The sequence below is a fragment of the Biomphalaria glabrata genome, chromosome 16 (assembly GCF_947242115.1).
Source record: "Biomphalaria glabrata chromosome 16, xgBioGlab47.1, whole genome shotgun sequence".
NCBI lineage: Eukaryota > Metazoa > Mollusca > Gastropoda > Planorbidae > Biomphalaria > Biomphalaria glabrata.
Genome location: NC_074726.1, coordinates 27,994,245 through 28,014,894, shown reverse-complemented (window position 1 = coordinate 28,014,894; position 20,650 = coordinate 27,994,245). Strand labels below are relative to the sequence as shown.

At 33.8% G+C, this 20,650-nt stretch overlaps 3 protein-coding genes across 3 annotated transcripts; 1 reads left to right on the top strand and 2 right to left on the bottom strand.

Annotated features, from left to right (window-relative positions):
* Window positions 1-1,703: 1,703 nt before the first annotated feature.
* On the bottom strand, window positions 1,704-4,701 carry LOC106070686 (heat shock protein Hsp-12.2-like). Its single transcript, XM_013230643.2, has 3 exons — window positions 4,339-4,701; window positions 2,316-2,492; window positions 1,704-1,919 (listed from the first exon to the last, which is right to left on the bottom strand). The coding sequence occupies exons 1-3, from the start codon at window positions 4,492-4,494 to the stop codon at window positions 1,800-1,802; spliced, it is 453 nt and encodes a 150-aa protein (XP_013086097.2). The 5' UTR covers window positions 4,495-4,701; the 3' UTR covers window positions 1,704-1,799.
* Window positions 4,702-5,376: 675 nt separating this feature from the next.
* Window positions 5,377-16,933, top strand: LOC129923369 (ribosome biogenesis protein SLX9 homolog). Its single transcript, XM_056013927.1, has 6 exons — window positions 5,377-5,459; window positions 9,199-9,338; window positions 10,016-10,199; window positions 11,681-11,831; window positions 13,699-13,755; window positions 14,945-16,933. The coding sequence occupies exons 2-6, from the start codon at window positions 9,213-9,215 to the stop codon at window positions 15,126-15,128; spliced, it is 702 nt and encodes a 233-aa protein (XP_055869902.1). The 5' UTR covers window positions 5,377-5,459; window positions 9,199-9,212; the 3' UTR covers window positions 15,129-16,933.
* On the bottom strand, window positions 15,401-20,408 carry LOC106070685 (uncharacterized). The gene is made up of 4 exons (XM_056013928.1): window positions 20,019-20,408; window positions 19,198-19,343; window positions 17,818-17,948; window positions 15,401-17,333 (listed from the first exon to the last, which is right to left on the bottom strand). The coding sequence occupies exons 1-4, from the start codon at window positions 20,234-20,236 to the stop codon at window positions 17,166-17,168; spliced, it is 663 nt and encodes a 220-aa protein (XP_055869903.1). The 5' UTR covers window positions 20,237-20,408; the 3' UTR covers window positions 15,401-17,165.
* Window positions 20,409-20,650: the final 242 nt, after the last annotated feature.

Below are 20,650 nucleotides of genomic sequence, written 5' to 3'. Positions count from 1 at the left end.
ACAGAACTGAGTGTTACTGAGAAATCCTCATGATGATGATATGATAAATATCGGAAAATATCCCCTGCTTCCATACAAATGCACCGAAGTTTCCAAAGAGATTGGATGGATGCACGTTAGATGAAGACGTAGAAGACGCGCTTTGCAAAAACAATGGAGTAATATATATAAGCTTTGTGTAAATAGATTGCGGTTCTGTAAGGCTGTAATTGCTGGAGGTGGTAGGCCTAATGGATACTTTGGATAGCATATATATATATAGGCCTACTGTAGGCCTATATATGAAGCATTACCAACAAATTAATATAGCGATAGCATGCTTCTCAAATAGTTTTAAAAAAAAAGTATAAGTCAACCCCTGATCTTCACATGTGGCTCAGTCCGACGCAACTGCTATCACTGACAGGAGAGGGGGCATAATAGCGAGCGCCAGGCGCCTGCGAAGCAGTAGGCCTAATTAATCTCCAGGCAGGAGGAGCATTAGCCTTGGCAGGCTACCCACTTAGCAGGAAAACTGAAACCTAGTTTCTGCTTTCCTGCAACTTTAATATGCAGAAACACAGAAAGACTGGTAGTCAAATATGAGGAAAATCAGGAACTGGTGACCCTGCCCGAAGGATGCCAATAATCACGCATCTCTTTGCTTTATGTTCTGGTCACTGACAGATCATGATGGTGGTGGTGGGGGGGTTGATGTTGGTAGGGGCAACCTTGAGCGAGAAATCACACAATTTATATACAAAATTAGTTGATTTTCTAAAATTCAATCATTGGTAATATAAATATGAAATGAAAGGTAGTTCAGTACCCGCCGTGGTGGGTCCATGGGAGGGGTTTAGATCGAGATATTATCCCAAAGACAAACCCTACTGGGGAAAAAGCAGGGGGTGGCGTATTTTAGTATAAAATCATTTATAAATAGCTTGTAAGTTTATATACACACTACATATTAATAGATTCTATTATAATTCTATATTGTCGCTCCTACTCAAAATAATCATTAGTAATGATTTTGACAACTATTCAAATAAAGATGGAAAATCTAGATTTCATAAGTAACATATAGCTTTAAGTGGAAGAAATGAGACAAGATTCAAACCCCAATACTTTTTTTTTCTACTCGCCTTTTCCCAATCTTTTCAAAATCTCAAATTTTATGTTGTAAAAATTGCTTAAGTAATTTGAAATTGTGAAATACTTAATTTGACTTTACATTCCCATGTCAGAACTTTGATAGAATTGGAGTTCTGTGGAGGTGTCATACACACATAATGAAAAAAATTACAACCTTGCACTTTTTTTGTTTTTTTTTTTGTTTTCCAAAATATATTTCATGTTTCTCAACCTTTGCTCAGAGCAGGGGGTGGGGTCTTTTCCCCCCTAGGATACCTTCCTTTAAATAGCCTGCATAACATTTTCATTTTTTAAATACTCATTAAGTTACAGATTTACATGACTAAAAGTTTCATTGACTCAATACACAAAAACTCGAGTAAACAAAAACAAAAAAACTATAGGCCTTTGAACATTTTATTGTAACAAAAGTACAACATTCAACATTTTATCATAGTAAAAAAACATTTGAAACATTTATTGCAACTAAGTAACAAAACATTTTTTTTAAAACAAAACCAAGAATTTGTACATGTAATGGAATAAAACAAAAAACAAATGTAAATAAAGAATTTTTTTTTTTTTTAGAAAATTATATACAAAATGATGAAGCTGGTAAACATCTTGTTTACAACTTGAAATAAATAAAATACTGTTATGATGAAGCAACTTCAAATGCCAACAAGCTACTTAAAAGTAACAGGAATGGGAGTTTCCTTTGGTTCTTCTAAAGCTTTTTTCTGGACTTTGATGTTGAGGATACCATGGGCATTCATTGTTGAAGAAATAGATGATGGATCAACATTCTAAGAAAAAAAAATACATTTATTGAATTTATGTACAAACATTTATTAAAGAGGACATATTTTTAAAAAAGTACTTTACAATATGCTGTCCTAATAAAATGATGTGTTCAAAGTACCCGGTAATTTAAAAAAAAAAAAAAAGAGAAGTACAAAGTGGGATGTGTGGCTGAAGAGGCCAAAACCAAATGTCTACCATGACCAGAGTTGTGTTAGTGAGCACAGAAAGTTTCAACCACCTAACCTTACTGGTAAACAAAAAAGAGATTAGACCATAGCACACTGAGCATGCTGTAAGTATGACAGATTTGCTATACAAAAAAAAATAAAAAAACAAACTAACAGGTAAACCCAAGAACATACTTAATTAAGCTTACAAGTTTGAGCAAATGTAATTACCTCTGGTAATTTGTATATTCTAGTAATCTCCCTTGAGACATAGCCATGGTTGTCTTGTTTCTCTTCATGCTTGGCATTGATTGTTATCTTAGTGTTGTCTGAGGTTATCTTCACTTCCTCTGGTTTGTAGTGATGGAGGTCCATTCGAACACGGAATTCCTTGTCAGTGTTATGAACCTATGTAAATTAAAATTAGCATAGAGGTAAAGAGAGTTGCAGATGAAATGTAATTTAAAAAAAAAGCATTACAACCACATGCAAGATAAAATAATCTTGATGCAAAATTTGCAGGCCGGATAAAAACATTAACTCTGTATATTAGTTGGGATAGAAAAAAACTAGCAGAAAAAGCTAGGGTAGATTAATGCTTAAAGTGATGTTTCCCCCTCCACAATCAATAAATGGTTCCTGTTTGTAAATTCTGTAATAGCAATTTTATAGTGTTACAAAATAAACACAATTTGCTCCAAACTTCCATATCATCATAATACCACAAGAACCATTCTCCTGTTAACATTTTAGTTTCCCACACTTAAAATCATCTAAAGGTGACATCATTTGCTCAGCTACATTCATCCATTAACTGTACACAATTTTCTCAGTAGCTGTGCAATACATTAAGCTATTATTTGCAGCTCTCGTAGAGGTGTTATCAATATTTCTAAAATTATGAAATGCTAAAAAAAAAAACCTTTTCATCTTATTTTATCTGTTCACTGTTCAGTGATTTTTTTTTAAATATTTTTTTAAAAACTTTTACCTAAAGTTTTTTTTTGTCTTGGAATTTCGTAAAAATTAAAATAATTTAAAATCCTATTATGGTATATGTTTCAAAACATTCAATCCACTTTCTTGAAGATAAAAAAAAAATATCAGGATAATAAAATTGCTATCAATATAGTTTTACATTTCAGTAAATCTTTTAGTAAACCTTATGGCTTTTTGTATCTGCTATTGATTTGCTTTTCTTTCTTTCCACTTTCATCAAGCACTAATAATAACAATAATAATGTAAAGAGACAATTTGTAGTTAAGACCCAAAGACATAAATCTTATCTTTGGACCAGCACAGACCAAGAAATCAAAAAAAGCTAATGGAACTAGATGGGGCACAGACAATGCAAAGAACAGCAGAAAATATTGCAAAACAGGCTCTAAACTGGAACTCGCATATGGGAATAAGAGATAGGCAAACATGGAGGAGATATTTTTAGAAGTAATTATATGCAGGATGGACATGGACCCAAATAAGGGAAATTGTCCAATGGCATTGTACTTAGCTGCCCTATTCTCCACTGAGAGTTAAAAGAAGTCAAATAAGTAGAATTGCATCATCACTGTATGCTTATAATAATCAACAATAAGTTGATTATGACTTCGAAAAATATAGATCTAGGGCTTATGCTTAGTGTGTACATGGGATTAAACTTACCTTGATTTACATGGGTATACATGCTTTGATACCATGTACTAAGCTAGTGTAACTCTTTAAAGATTTATAATAATAAATAAGGCCCCTTTATGGGGATATTAACTCCTATTAAAATTTTAAGGTTTTGCCGTTCTAATGAGCTTATTTGGCATTTGGACATCAAGTGGAAATTCAGATTTTTCCTACTTTAAAAAAAATGCTTTTAAAAAGGCAGAAATGCGAAACCTCACACTCACAGGTACCCCCTCCCTAACTAGATCTAGGATCTAGCCAACATTAATTTAAGTGACTGAACCATTGCACACTGAGCATGCTAGAAAGCATATAAGCTGCACTAAACAATATTTCATATCCCACAAATTAACTATTGTTTTTGATTGTTATTCTAGATGACAGATCTATTAATTTAAAAACTATTTCAATAAATTTGAATAAATGATGAATAATAATTAAGACATGACGATTCAAAATCATTGATGAAATGGATCAAAATATCGAGTCTTAAAAATAGTTAAATATCTATTATTATGAGTAAGTTAATCAAGTCTATTACTTAGTATTAGATTATAGTGTCTTTAGATCTAGGCTTACTTCAGAATCTCCATATCGACGAGCGACTGCTCTGCTGTCCCCCGAAGAAACATTGCAGTTATAACCAGGATCATAGCCACCAGCCAGTTCGTCTGCTAAACGAACAAGTGGTAAAACTTCATCAAAGTAGTCTGGTTGTCGAACAATACGAAACATTTCTAGATCTAAAGATGTCCAAGATAGCACACAGATTATTTCAAGGCTCGGCTATATGTGACCGATACTTAGAACTAAGTCAAACTTTGACTGCTTTGCTGTTCACTTTGCAATTTGAAATCGTGTTTGGTCTGCTAGAATTAGCTTTAGTTCCCCTATATATATAGGCCAGGTCGACTTTGCTAGAAATTTCCGGAGATTCCCATTGCTTTCACGAAGTCGAGCTCGCATGTAAACACAAACATAAAACGTCCTTGTGGAAAACTGCGCGAAAGTTCTAAATGTCGATTTCGATACTATTCTTAGTAGTAAATATAACTTAAATTGTGATTACACAAGACTGAGACAAGAGTATGCAAGCTATTTTAAAAACAAAATTCACCCTAATAGTATAGCTACATATTATAATATTTGGTACAATAATGATGGAGTGGTGAACTTCATTAGTCAGGTGAAGTATTCAACAACAATTTTAAAAAATAGTATAATCGATTATTGTAAGAACTATGCGCGACTATATGAGCTCGATTCCCGACACGGTTTGCTGATTTTAGCCATCTATTCTAAAGACTAAACACTAAAGAGACAAATCTATATAGATTTATATAGGTATTCCCCTCTTCCACACAAAAAGGCTCTTGAAACAGTAATAAAAGCAAAATGATATATTAAATATTGGCATTTCTTACAAAACCACAAACTGTATAATGCATTTAACATTTAGAGTATTTTCTATATAATAATAAAAGTCAAGCTCAACATATTTATTATTTATACAGATTCTAGGGATTCTATATTATAAAGATTTTATAGATCTTGACTATATATTAGATCTATAAAATATATACACATGCTTCGTTTAGTTGGTTCCATGGCTGCACATAGATATAGATCTAGATTTATATATCTCTAGAAATAACTAATTTTCTTTAATAAATTACTTTGCAGTATTTGGACTGAAAAAAGTTGGTAAATAATTAATGAATAGACTCAACATTTTGTATTTAGCGTACAAAGTAGTCCAAAAAAATGTAAACAATATCATGAATTTCAATATATGAGACTGAGCTGAAAGCTGCAGTTGCTGTACCGTATTCTAGAGTAAGAGATAATTTATAGACAACCGGTATTTTTTATAGATTTTTTTTTAAATGTCTAGATGTAGATCTAGATGTATATCTAGCACGTTTTACAACACACAGAGTCTAGACCTAGACTAGAATTAGGGGTAATCGATCGAATTAGGAAAACGAGTGAGTCGAGTGACTTGTCGCCTGTCGGAGTTTAGAGTTTAGGCTTAGCGGCTTAGGCTTAGGGCTTAGCCTTAGGACGGCTTTTTGGCTTAGGTCATTCAACATTGGTCATTGGTTACCTACTTAATTAACGCATGCAGATGATGACGCGTAGGACGTAATCAGTCATCCATCATCTTCTTTTTTGAAGTAACGTCTAGATTTCTAGATCTATTACTGTAGTGTATTACTGTAGTGACTTAGTGTATCATAACATAAATATTAAATAATCATAAGATTAAGATTTAAGGCCATAAGGAATTATAGGTTATATTATAATACTACAGTCTAGCTAGATGTAGTAGATCTATATCGAAATCAAGAATAAAATTATTTTATTGATGTGACTGTTAACTTTATATTTTTAGTAAATATACTAGATTCTAGATCTATATACTATAGTCTATAGTAGATTCTTATATAAGGCACACCTCATCACATTCTCCCTTAAGAAACATGTTGCTTTTTTTTGTAAATAATTTATTTGTTTTTATGTTAGGAGCTAAAAATGACGTTTCGAGACTGTGCATGTCCAATTTTAGATAAGTTCCTGTATTTTTGTTCCCCTTTTCCAAAGCAGAGGGCAGTTTTTTAGATTCTGTTGTTTTAACCTCCCCCATATAAAAAATGTGACATGTTCACTATAGGAGAATTGGATAGGGTGTTCCTTATATAACAACTTCCTCTAGTATATTGTTGTAACTCTCTAGGTTAGGCACTCAACGAATAGGTATGCAACTCAACACAGTTTAACAGGAAATAATAGTTGTGTTTATTCACTAGAGTAAACACATAACATGATGATTCTTCCTTCAGCTTCCTCAGAGTCTCACTACTAAGTATACCAGTCCTTTGCTACTTAACCTGAATGTGGACCAACGACAGCCTTCCCCGCTTCGCTCCAGGTCCCTACTACAACCTTTAGGCAGCACAAAAGTTGGCCTCTTAGTTTCCCAAACATTCAGACTCTTCACAATCCCTGATGCCCTGTTATGCTCCCCTATGACGCTGTCAAAGTCAAATTCGTAGTTTCTGCCTCGGCCATTGTTGGGGCCCGTGTTTGCAATTTTACTCGATGACATCCAAAGCAAGGAATCAGAAACTGTCTTGAGGCTTTCATGGTTTGAGTTCTTATCAAAGGTACTGACAGATAAACAGAGGTCTTTAAGGTCCACAGCAGAAAGCTTGGACGCAGACCCAACGTTGTCTTGATCTGTCCGGCTCATTGAGGTACTGGTAACAGGTACAACAGGAACAAATACTTCAGGCACATAACAGACTTCTCTTGTTTCTTCATTTGTTTCTTTCCTTTCAATTTGAAACATACCGTTCAGATCGTCGCAGCAATCGTCGTCACGTTTCTCACCTTGAAAGTCACCCGCGACAGACTTGCCCACAACACAGTCACAGACAGCGCTCCAATCCCCAGCGCCTCCATCACCACTGTTTGTGCAGCCACAGTCCTGACCAGGCAACTGCTCCTTCCCTAACGAGTTTATTCCTCCTTTTGCTTGTGACACAATGTTATCACTTTGGTCTATTTGGCCTTCTACTGGCAACACACTTTCATCTACTTTGTTCCACATCATGCTCTTCATCTTATTCCCTATCATGTTCAATTGTTCCTTAAATGCATCCCCACAGTCTTGGATCTTGCCCATCACATCAACAATCCCAGGCTCAATTTCAAATTGATAGGTCTCCGGATCTTCCTCTTCATCGATCATAGCTTGCCGCAGACGAGCCGTGAGCGTTTCCCTGCTACCGACAGGTTTTAAACCTCGGTCTCGAAGCTCTTGTCTTAGCTCTTTAATTAAGAGCTGATGTAATAGCTTCAACGATGCCATAGAGATCTAATCCTACCTCCACTCGTTGAGTTGCCTATAAATCCCACTTCTGAGACCAATTGTAATAACTTAAGTGAGGCAACTCAACGAGGACATAGACGTTTATTTACATGGAGACATGACAAACACAAAGGGGCATCTGCCTTGGGCACAGCATCTCCATATTGGCTCTCTACTTGGGCGGAAATCGTTAGTCTCCTAATGTCAACATCCGACTTGCTTAGTCACAGATAGTGCGCACCTTCTTTCTGCACTATCTTGGATGCGGTGCGCATGGCAAAGTCATAACAATATTAATATTAGATCTATATCTATTATCATTATAATTATGATAAATAAATCGATCTAGAATCTAGATCTAATATTGTATATATTTAAAAATGTATAATAATCAAATAATAAGAATTGAATCATTAAGTTTAAAAACTCATTAAGATCATAAGACATGTTAGGACCATGATAAGAGCATAAGACTAAGACAGATTTAGACCCTAAAGTAGGCTAAAGGAATTTCCATATCATGGCATGGCATATAGAGGTCTAGGTCTATGTTTAAAAGAGAAAGAGAAAATCATTGCACCTTCTTCACTATTGCATGCTAGTTAGAGCATGGAATGGGTTGCCTGAATCAGCCATGAAAACCAATAATCTAGCAGAGTTTGTTTCGAATTACCATGTCATTCATGACTAGATTAACATGGTAAATTGGACATAAATAATTGTAAAGGATTCTTTTTTTAAATAATGTGTCTCTGTAGTTTGAGATTAGAATGATAACATGTACTATGTACATGTGTGAAGGACACAGTCATTTTGTCATTTTAAGATAGTAGCAGAAATTTCCAAAAACTAAAAATATTTGTCATAGAAAATACAAAACTATTGTATGCATTTATATAATATTAGATAAACTCAAGGATCCTTTTTAAAAAATTCTTTTTTTTTTACATGCAATACTGTATTGTGTACATATATTTGGGCAGGCAGGATAGTCTCACATTGAGGGATGAATATGGCCCATGGTCCTTATTTGGGGCATCCCAGCTCTAGGACATAAAAAAAAATATCTACTTACATTTAAAATGGATAAAAAAGACTTAATAGTGTTACAAATTAAACACATTTTGCTCCTTACTGCAGACTCATTTTCCTGTCCCTTCTTGGTAAATACTCTCGTCAATTCTCTAATCTCTAGGTGTTACTTAGCAATCTTTTCTTTGTTTTCAAGGAAACTCTAAACATTTGTCTTTTTTTTTCAGGCATTAATCCATGTTGACATGAATTTTTATTAAGTACCCATTGGAAAAGCTGCACCTCCGACTATTCAAACCCTGCCTGCCTGCAGGAGGTGTGTGATGGGACTTACATTTTTACTTTGAACTATTCATACGATATCAAATCTTGCTTTCCATTATCCCAATCTGCCCTGCAGGAGGCATAGGCTTTAATTTCATACGTCCACATAAGACAAGATTTCTTAAAGTAAATCTTGCGATAAAAAAAAAGGTGGTCTATGTATTAAGCATATATATAGAAGACATTTCTTTTTCTTCTTTTTTTTTCAGAATACCTTTCAACAATGGGAAAGGTCAAGCGCCTGCGGCAGAAATTTCATGCTGCCTCTTCGAAAGCCAAAGACAAAAAAAAATCTGACAGCCAGACAGTTGAAGATCAAGAAATAATAGTAGAATCGCCTACAAAACCAGTAAATTTTTCTAATTTTTTAAAAATTATTTATATGTTAAATGTTACATTTTAGTGCTCTTAATTTAACATGTTGGGCATGGTTGTCAAATGTTAAAGCTCTACTTTGTTTCCGAACCAGGGGTCTTAAGAACAATTCTATTGAAGAATGTGATTTTGAACTTAAGAGGGTTTTTTTTAGCACAATCTAGTGAGTACCTGACATATTTTAGGGAAATAAAGGCTGTTGAATCGCTAGTCTTCATTTCAAGAGGTCTGGGAAACCACAAGTTCTTGACCTGTTTGGGAACATAATTTGCATTCACATGCAACAGCAGGTTTTTTTGCATCATGGCATTTGCAAATAGAATTAGAACCTCTCAGTCTCAGGTCCTCACTCAGTTTGATGATTATGATTTGAAATAAAGAAAATATATATGCCCTCTATTATGTTTTGTATCACGTGGTTTGCACTCTGGTCTGGGGTCTTGATGGTCCCAGGTTCAAACCATGCCTGCTGTCATCCCCCGCCACTTGCAGGATGTAATACTTCAGTTCTGAAGGAACATCGGAAATATGTAAAACAGAACTTCCCTCCTCTAGAAATTCCCTGTATATTTATAGACTTAACTTACATACTTCTCTTTTAGACTATTATTTTGTCAATTGGTTTAATTGTGTATTTTTTTTTCTAACTAGGCACCATCTGTGATATCTAACAAGGACAATTTGTTCAAAAATGTTAATATTCCTGCATTGTCATTGCTGGCACAGAAGTTGCCAGATTTTGATGCTCGCAGCTCTATCACCAGTAAAACATTCAGAGGTCAAAATTTAAAGAAGAAAGATAAAATGAAAATTCGACAAGAAGTCTGGTTATCCAGTAAGTATTGTGCTTTATATATAATGGTTATTTGCAACACTGCACTAAGTGTTTTATTGTGGATATTGGATTGCACAGACCAAAACCTTTCTTTAAGACAATTGGTAACCATGAGACTCAGTAATCTGAGACCTCTTTGGACAAACAATGGCTGTAGGCTTTTTATCTCCTAGATGCCATCTGATCTCAGCTTTGAATAGATTTTCTTACAAAATCCCTTACAGACACAGAGGAAAGGAGTTGTCTTCTAAAAGAGATGACTAAAGAGCGGTCACAAAGGTTGCTTGACACACATTTGAGGCCCAAAGAAAAGCCCTTGCCTAAGACAGACCCAGGCAATGAAAATAGAACTAATATAGTATAGACTCCCAGTAGATAGCATAAAGAACAAGTGACACTTTTTTTTCTTTACATAAAGGGGTTTATAGTTTTGGGTAGAGTAGAAACTTGATTTAATCCTTTTGACTTACAACAGGACTTCACCGTCATTCTGGGCAATACCCTCAGTTTGGACCATGTCCATCCTGTCATATAACAGTACTTCACCATCATTCTGGGCAATACCCTCAGTTTGGACCATGTCCATTCTGTCATATAACAGTACTTCACCGTCATTCTGGGCAATACCCTCAGTTTGGACCATGTCCATCCTGTCATATAACAGTACTTCACCATCATTCTGGGCAATACCCTCAGTTTGGACCATGTCCATTCTGTCATATAACAGTACTTCACCGTCATTCTGGGCAATACCCTCAGTTTGGACCATGTCCATCCTGTCATATAACAGTACTTCACCATCATTCTGGGCAATACCCTCAGTTTGGACCATGTCCATTCTGTCATATAACAGTACTTCACCGTCATTCTGGGCAATACCCTCAGTTTGGACCATGTCCATCCTGTCATATAACAGTACTTCACCGTCATTCTGGGCAATACCCTCAGTTTGGACCATGTCCATCCTGTCATATAACAGTACTTCACCGTCATTCTGGGCAATACCCTCAGTTTGGACCATGTCCATCCTGTCATATAACAGTACTTCACCGTCATTCTGGGCTATACCCTCAGTTTGGACCATGTCCATCCTATCATATAACAGTACTTCACCGTCATTCTGGGCAATACCCTCAGTTTGGACCATGTCCATCCTGTCATATAACAGTACTTCACCATCATTCTGGGCAATACCCTCAGTTTGGACCATGTCCATCCTGTCATATAACAGTACTTCACCATCATTCTGGGCAATACCCTCAGTTTGGACCATGTCCATTCTGTCATATAACAGTACTTCACCGTCATTCTGGGCAATACCCTCAGTTTGGACCATGTCCATCCTGTCATATTTGCTTTTTGTTGGTGTGATTTCTACCATACAGTTTCTTCACTGAGGATTTTCCTTTTCATTCTAATATCTCACATTGTATTTGAATATGATTTTTTCTAAGCATTTTATTTTATAATTCTAAATAAAGAAATGGATACGTTACAAACTGCAAAGAAGAAAGCAAAGGAACGCAAAAAGAAGCAACAGACTCCTATAGTTGGGGATTTAAGTTCCATGCAAGATGCTCTACCGACACTGGAACTCCTTCTCAAGAAAACTACAGGAGAAGCTAGCGACAGGTATTTTGTTACATTGATCTCAGACGGACAATATGCTTCATTACATTCAAGAACATTAAGACCTTTCTGTTCTAAACTTTTTTTTAGATTAGTTTTTCATTTTAGCTTTGGTGTTTATGTTTGTAATGTTATCACAGCCCCTTGAGCTTACATTTTGTTTGATAACAGTGCTCTATAAATTAAATTATTATTATTAATAATAAGCTGATGTTACTAGTTTCATTTATCAGGAGTTAGATTTTCAATGTAGCCCATTTAGGGAAAAAGCAAAAAAAAAAAGGTTTCCTTTCAGATCTAATCAGCTTGAAACCAAGGGTATCATGTAAAAAGTAGTTAAGTTCCCCTTTCAGACATTCCGATCTATAGGGCAGATGATGTTAAGGTCATCAGTTTCTTTGGAGGGTGTCTTGTAGCCAGCACAATGACCAACTTAAGTTACTTCTACCAACTTAAGTCAGGTACCCATTAAAGTTGTTTGGAGTCAGGGGGCGCACTAAAAATTCCAAAATTCAAAATCCCAGTCTTCACGAGATTGGAATCCAGGACCCCAGGTTCAGAAGCCAAGCGCTTAACCACTAACCCACTTGGGGTGTCATGTAGCCATCACAATAACCAACCACCATTACTGCTTTACAGAAGTATTTTCATACTGAAATTAAGATTATTGTATTCTAGCCTATACCTCCTGCAGTACATCCTACTTTTTAACTTGGTCATTCATGTTAATCAGAGATTTAAAGTTTGCCAAGTCTTTTCCTGGCTGAGTATTTATATAAATTAGTCCTGAATATGAAAAAAGAAATGTGCTTTTGTAAATTTTTCCTATTAACATCATCCGTGTTATAATTTATAACACCACTCCGCTAACTCTATTTCAATAATTCAGTATACTGTTATTTTAAGTCCAGTTTTTTTTTTATAACCACAAAGCTCTTGTTCAGTATGATCTTGCATTTCAGCTGTTGTCTTAAAAATAAAGTACTGTAGCAAAAATATATATATAACACTAAACCATAACTTACAAATGCAAAAACACAACCTAATAAAATATTCAAAAAGGCACAAAGATAAAAACAACAGGAAGGTTAATCCCAGATATGCTTTCCCCACCCCCACCACATGTCCACTAAGAAGATTGGACCATAGTGCACTGAGCATACTTTAGTATGAGTGATATGCTATTAAAAAAAAAACAAAAGTTCCACACAATTTAACCATCATTGACAGAAGAAAACTTTAGAAGAAAAATATAATTAAGCTTGTGGTATTTAAGACCACAATCAACCTATGTGGAATTAATATACAAAGGTACATTTCTTATTCCAGATGTTAGGACTAGTTTGTACAAGTGCTCCTTCTTCCCTAGTGCTATTAGAGCATGGAATGGGTTGACAACATTAGCACATGGATATACGTATAGGACATAATATATTCTTTTTTGAAAGAATGTCTGTAATTTAATTTATCTTATAAACTTACAAATTTATAAGATAAATTATTCACTGTGTAAACATTGTTGGGGTATCTGTGGGTGTTCTATTCTTTAGGTATAATTAAATACAAATCAACACTTAATAATAAAAGCAAAAGCCATGTCAACATTCCCAGCAAGAATGTCTTTCTCTTGACATTAACCTAGCTGTACCAGTCCCAACTTTGACCCCTGCATCAGAAAATATAGTTTTCTCAAATATTGTTGTTCTTAATTCCACAAATAGTGACCTAAAAGACATAAATATTTAATGATTAGGATAACTTGTCAGCCACGTTAATAAAGGCTTTCTTTTTAAACAAATGTTTTTTTTTACATTCTAGTTGACAGCTCACCTTATTTTATTTGTAATTAATGACTATCTTTACCTGCCAGGCTGGAATTCAAAAAGCCAAAGCCTGTCCAAAAAGAAAAAGCGAGACAGAAACAGATGTAAGTTTTTTGTTTTTTTTTCCCCTATTTCATCTGTACTTGTGAAACCATGAATGGTTACTGTACCTGATTTAAAAAGGAATGTTTCCATAAAGAATGTTTTATTTTGCACATTTAGGCAGCTAGTTTATTAATTCATGTAGCCAAATGTTTTATTTTGCACATATAGGCAGCTAGTTTATTAATTCATGTAGCCAAATGTTTTATTTTGCACATATAGGCAGCTAGTTTATTAATTCATGTAGCCAAATGTTTTATTTTGCACATATAGGCAGCTAGTTTATTAATTCATGTAGCCAAATGTTTTATTTTGCACATATAGGCAGCTAGTTTATTAATTCATGTAGCCAAATGTTTTATTTTGCACATATAGGCAGCTAGTTTATGTTATTTATTAATTCATGTAGCCAAATGTTTTATTTTGCACATATAGGCAGCTAGTTTATGTTATTTATTAATTCATGTAGCCAAATGTTTTATTTTGCACATATAGGCAGCTAGTTTATGTTATTTATTAATTCATGTAGCCAAATGTTTTATTTTGCACATATAGGCAGCTAGTTTATGTTATTTATTAATTCATGTAGCCAAATGTTTTATTTTGCACATATAGGCAGCTAGTTTATGTTATTTATTAATTCATGTAGCCAAATGTTTTATTTTGCACATATAGGCAGCTAGTTTATGTTATTTATTAATTCATGTAGCCAAATGTTTTATTTTGCACATATAGGCAGCTAGTTTATGTTATTTATTAATTCATGTAGCCAAATGTTTTATTTTGCACATATAGGCAGCTAGTTTATGTTATTTATTAATTCATGTAGCCAAATGTTTTATTTTGCACATATAGGCAGCTAGTTTATGTTATTTATTAATTCATGTAGCCAAATGTTTTATTTTGCACATATAGGCAGCTAGTTTATGTTATTTATTAATTCATGTAGCCAAATGTTTTATTTTGCACATATAGGCAGCTAGTTTATGTTATTTATCAATTCATGTAGCCATGTGAAACAGTGCACTCATCCTTAATCTTCAGACAAGACAAGACATGGATTGCCATTCAATTTATGCATGATGTTTGCTCAGAACTGTTGTGTTAAAACTTGATGTAGGGCTAACTTATCAACTCTTTTAATTAGAGATATTCCAGCATCTAACCCTAAGTGTTGCTAATTGTTTGCAGGTTAGATGACATAGCACTGTTCCATAAAATAGTCCAACACCCTCTGTTCAAAGAAGACGCTGTTAATACTATAACAGAACACTTGAAACATAAGATCAAAAGTGAGCAAAATGAAGAAGAAAACCTTAACCAGGAAGTTGATGGGAAAAGTTCAGAACCCAAGTCCAAGAAAAGGAAGAAATGAAACAAGACATTTGATGGGATTGAATGAAATTAGAGTGATATGTCTCTATTGCTATGTAAATGAGTGAATGAAATTAATGTGTGATTTGTCTGATGCTGTGAATAGTTTATGGCATTACTTGTTCAGCATGTTGTGGACATAATAAATATATTTTTGTTTGCAAAAATTGTTTTGAGTTTTTATAAAGTTATAAACCTGCAACATAATAAGAGAGATGAAATAATGAAACACAAAGAGACATCTAGTATTTGAATAACAGCACAACTCAAGTATAGTTTCAATAGATTTATCTCAGTTTTAAGCATCCTTTAAAAAAAAAAGATTTTCTGGAGGAATGCATTGTATAAAGTACCAACAAAGTTGGTTTATAAGATCAATGAAATGACCACACATAAACCCCATAACCTTTTACATTCAAAGATAATACAAACACATACAGCTAATACTTCATAAACATGTTCAGGTCTTTAGCTACTACCAGGTTGTGATTGTCAATATGTACTATCTTTTCAAGCTGTGTCCCGCGTGCATATAAAAAAATAAATATGACTAATTAATAAGACAACATTCCAAAGATAGACTTTAATTTTGGATTTAATAGTTTGTGTCTTTGTTCAAACTATGACAAATAATTAAATACTGGCCAGGTTTCTATTTCATTAAGTGTATACCCTCTGTAGATTTATACTGTGCTTCAAATAAAAAAAAACAGAAGAACTGGCAGTCTTGTGTATGCTTACCATTTCACTGATCACATACTATGTAGCTAATTTAATGGCCAATCATAACAAATCTACAAAACAAAACAAATGTTTGAAATAAAAATTAACTAGCATTACAAAAAAATTAATTAATCCATCTCAAGACATATTTTGTAAATCAATTTTTCACCTATTTAAATAGACTCATAACTTATAAAATGTATCTGACCTATTTCTAATAGTTTCTACATTAGGAAGGCTTGCTAAAAGTTCAACAGATACTGTTACATTAAAAAATAAAAAAAAGGTATGCATTGCTTACAATCTTAATTCCATAATGCAATTAAAAGGAAAAAAAAATTCCTTGAATCAAAATAACACACCCCTGGAAGCCATTATGTAAATTTCTCAACAAAAATGCTGGAATTATATGACAAGCTAATTTCAATACTATTGGTGATTTTCTTTAGAACAATGAGGTAATAACACAAGTCTTTAGTAGTCAATAGCAATAAATATGGTAAACGTCAATGTGAATAACACAAATTTTTATGCTTTTATTGAGCCAAGGCAAAACTAGAAACACAAGAAGGCACACATCATCATGTTTGAAAACTAAGTACTTCAATTATCTTTCAGCCAACATGTTTTGTTTTCATCTCATTTACACAACTTGACCAAATGGATGGAGCTACACGCCATATGCTATAGGATCACTTGCATAGCAAATGAGAAAACAATTGAATAAACCGCTTATATGTGAGTGTGTTTGGGGGGGGGGGGGGGGAGAAAGGGTATTGATAATATCATCCGAATTATTATTTTGATTAAGATTTTGTGCACTGGTTAACTAGCACAGACCTCAGCAAGGGATACAAAAAAAACTATGCCACATAGATTTTCTAATAATGAAACAGAGCTCGTTATTTTATATGACAACAAACTAGAAAATGTTACAGCAACTTTCACATGGTGAACAATGTGATTGAACAACATGGTTGATGAAAATGTTCATTTAATAACAATTATGATATAGCAACCACAGGGAACTGAAACATGAAAAATAAATGGAACATTATAAATAATTAAAAAAAAAAAACAAAGCTAATACAATAAAAAGAAATTTCATCACAGCACACATCTGATAACTAAAAAAAAAGAAAATACTAGACTGCTAATTTGAGCAAAATAAACTCAAATAATATCAGCTGACAGGTTATTGGGAATCAACACCAATGTTTACAGTTCTAAAAATTTCACAGATTTGTGTAACTACTTTACTAGAGATTACCAGGTAACAATTGAAAACAGAAATGTTCATAGATTTTAACAAGAATTAAAGTTCGTCATGTTTAGGTCCACTGAATTCCTCATGAGAAATAAGTCCATCTTTGTCTTTGTCCTCGTGGTTAAAAATCTGTGTAATTATCTCTTTATGCTGTTCTGCGTTTTCTTGAACTTTATCTCCAGCTTTAGAAGCTTGCTTCTTTAAGTAATCAGACACCTGGAAATTTGTAAATAATTACATAAAATGAAATAAAAATATCGCTATTAGTATTAGTAACCCTTGCACTATAAATATTTTTTTCCAAATTACACTAAAATATTTCTTGAACAACCTTATAAATATTTTAAATGTGTATTTTTATGCAAAGTTTTAGAAGCAGACGAAATGTATTGTCCTTTCGTATTATAGCTTTATATCTCTCTTATAATTTCTATTTTTGCTAGTTATAATTATATCTAGCTAACAATGATGAAATAAAAGAGTAAAGTATTTAACATTTTGAACTATTTAAATGATTATAATTTTTTTTTTAAGTAAAAAAAAAAAAGACCTGAATTTAATCAGCAGTAAGAAAATTTCAACAGAGTGAATGGTTTATCATTGTCTTAATGCATACATGTACTAATATCAGTTTTTAAGTATAACTAAAATTGTTTTCTTTAAATATAATTAACTGAATGAATGTAAAAAAAAAGTGTACCTCTTCTTGGGAAAGGAATTTATCCCCATCTACGTCAATTTCCTTAAAAACATTTGGTGGTGCTTGTCCATCTTTAAGACTAATAAGCTCAACTTCAAAAGTAAGACTGGCTTTTGGAGGGATCAATTCACCTTTAAAATAAAAAAAAAATCATTAACAATGATACTAAGGCAGAAAATATTATTTTAACAGGAAAGAAAGTGTACTAGAGTTGTAAACAAAGATTTACTGCAGCAGGGTGAATGACTGTATAGAAAATACAATAAACATGCATATATGTAACCCTGCCAGACCAAGTAAAAAAAAGAGAGAAACAAATAACACAAATAGGATTAAGTGAACTTATCTGTGCAATGTTGTTCTCTATCGAGGCAGAAAAGAAATGAGCTAAGCTGGTGTAAAAGTGCTCATTTTAAATGAGATGGGGACTAACACTCCACCCTTTCTCTGATATTACCACCCCCTTCCATAGAAGCATGGCAAGGTATCCGTGGTACACGGGTCAAGAATATGATGGTGCCCTCTCCCCCAATCCTAACACAAAACCTGACATAAGTTGGGGAAAAGTAAAGGAGGTTGACCGCTATGTTAACCACATAATACCTTTGTTAACCATGGGCCACAGAAACAGATGAGCTTTACATCATCTGCCATATAGATTGCAAGGTCTGAAAGGGGAACTATACAAATAACAATGTCAGTAATAAATTAGAAGTTATAGTGTCATGGAACTCAAGGCTTGAATGTATTCTTAAAAGTAATAAATAAATTTTAATGACCCTTGTAGGCATACTTTTGTTATGGGCCATTTGCACCATGGTTGCTATGTCATTGTACCCCAGCCATCTCTCCATTTTCTTATGTTCAAAAAATTAGGCTATATAAAAAAGTAAAGTTGGCCAACAGTTAACAATCCCAACGACCAACCGCCTTTACTTTGTCCAACTATAGTGTGGCACTCATTAGAGTTGGGTGGACTCAGGGGCGTCCTAAAAATGCTGAAATTCAAAACTGCCAGTCTTCACCAAAATTCGAACCCAGGACCCTAGGTTCATAACCCAAGTGCTTAAACACTCAGCCAGCCTGCCCCTGTTACACAAATATGGTGAATGATATTTATAATCTCCACATTTTTCTTTGCTTGTTGTCTGATATAATGCTTAGCTAAAAGATTCTCAATATATTCTCAATATTTGACACAAACACTTGTTATTAAAAGGTTCAAATTTATCACACTCGTGTTTTCCAAACTAATTTGAGAATATGCAATGATAGTTTTAAGTTTAAGAAGTGTTTCAATATCTACAAATTTATTTCATACCTGCCTTGAATCTCAAAGCAAGGAGAATGTTTAATAACAAATAAATATAAACCACATACCTGCACCCTGGTCTCCATATCCTTTGCTTGCAGGGATGATTAACTTTCTCTTCTCTCCAACACACATATCCAGAAGTCCTTCATCCCATCCTTTGATTACTTGCCCAGTTCCAAGCTGGAACTCAAATGGCTGGTTTCTGTCTAAACTAAATGACAAAAAGATTCTACTGAATATTGTGACCATATTGATATAAAAAACCTTTTAAAATAAATGTTGTTTTAAAATAAAAGATAAAACTATAAAAAAAAATGTCCACCCCCAAAATAACTCTAATTACAATGACATCATTCAATGACTTATTCAGATTGCTTAAAACATTCAAGTCTTAATAAGAGAATTTTTTTTGACAAAATGAATTTTATATTAATATAATTTGCATAAAATCGAGGCTATTATAGTATTTACTTTGATAGCTATGAGTATGACGAAACTAACTGACTCAGTATCTAGTTTTGTTTTTCTTCATGGTCCATTTCTTTAAAGTAAATTAAAGTTAATAGGTTCAGCCAGTACCCAACCCACCCACTTGCACTGCTGGTACTAGATTAACTAGATCTAGAAAGTCTAGTAGATATATTTTATAGATAGTATTAGTAGACTAAAAGTTGAGTTAGTAATAGTAGAGTAACAATCATAAATGTCAGTAATGTGACAATGTCACTGACTGGGTGAGTAGACTCTTTCTCTTACTCTTGAGTTACAACTTACACTGTGACTCACTGTCACTAATCACTAACAATAACATTTGAATAAAACAGAACTAGATCTAGATCCAATAGAATAGAGTCTATAGATCTGCTTAATCTGCTGAATAACAAACCTTGAGTCGAACTGTTTGCCGGTATCTGTTAGTGTTCCAACGTAATGCATTGAGACCATGTCCAAGCGTTTACTTTTTCGCTGGCAATCTTCGGGTGCAGGTTTGAGAATCTCTACAGAAATGTCATCGGCTGGTTTATCATCTGCTAAACTAACACTAACAGTGATTAACAGCGTTAATGAAAGAATGCAAACATTATAAATATTAATGAATGCCATGCTTCAGAGTTACAAAACAGGGTTTGAATATAGATCTAGGCCTAGATCTAACAGACTTAAGTCTAAGTAAATTATGTTTGCAATACAAGTCTCTGTGGTGTCTAGTATGTAAGTCGACGTGGCCAAAATAATCGGAAATTGCCGGTGTCGCCTTTTTTGTTTTCTAATCACCACTGACAGTTGTTTTGCTCTGTTCAGGCATGTAACACCACAATTTATTGGACGGCTTTGTTCTACCTGTCAATCCGTGTTGTTCATTCATTGGTCAGCTATCTTGCTAGGTGACGTTCGGTCCTAACATTTAGATATCTATGACACGTATAATTTAGAAATGTTTATTTTCATTTCGGTTTGATGAGTTGAAGGACTGTTAATAGTCTGTTGTATTTTGTTGATAACAATTTGCCATTTGGA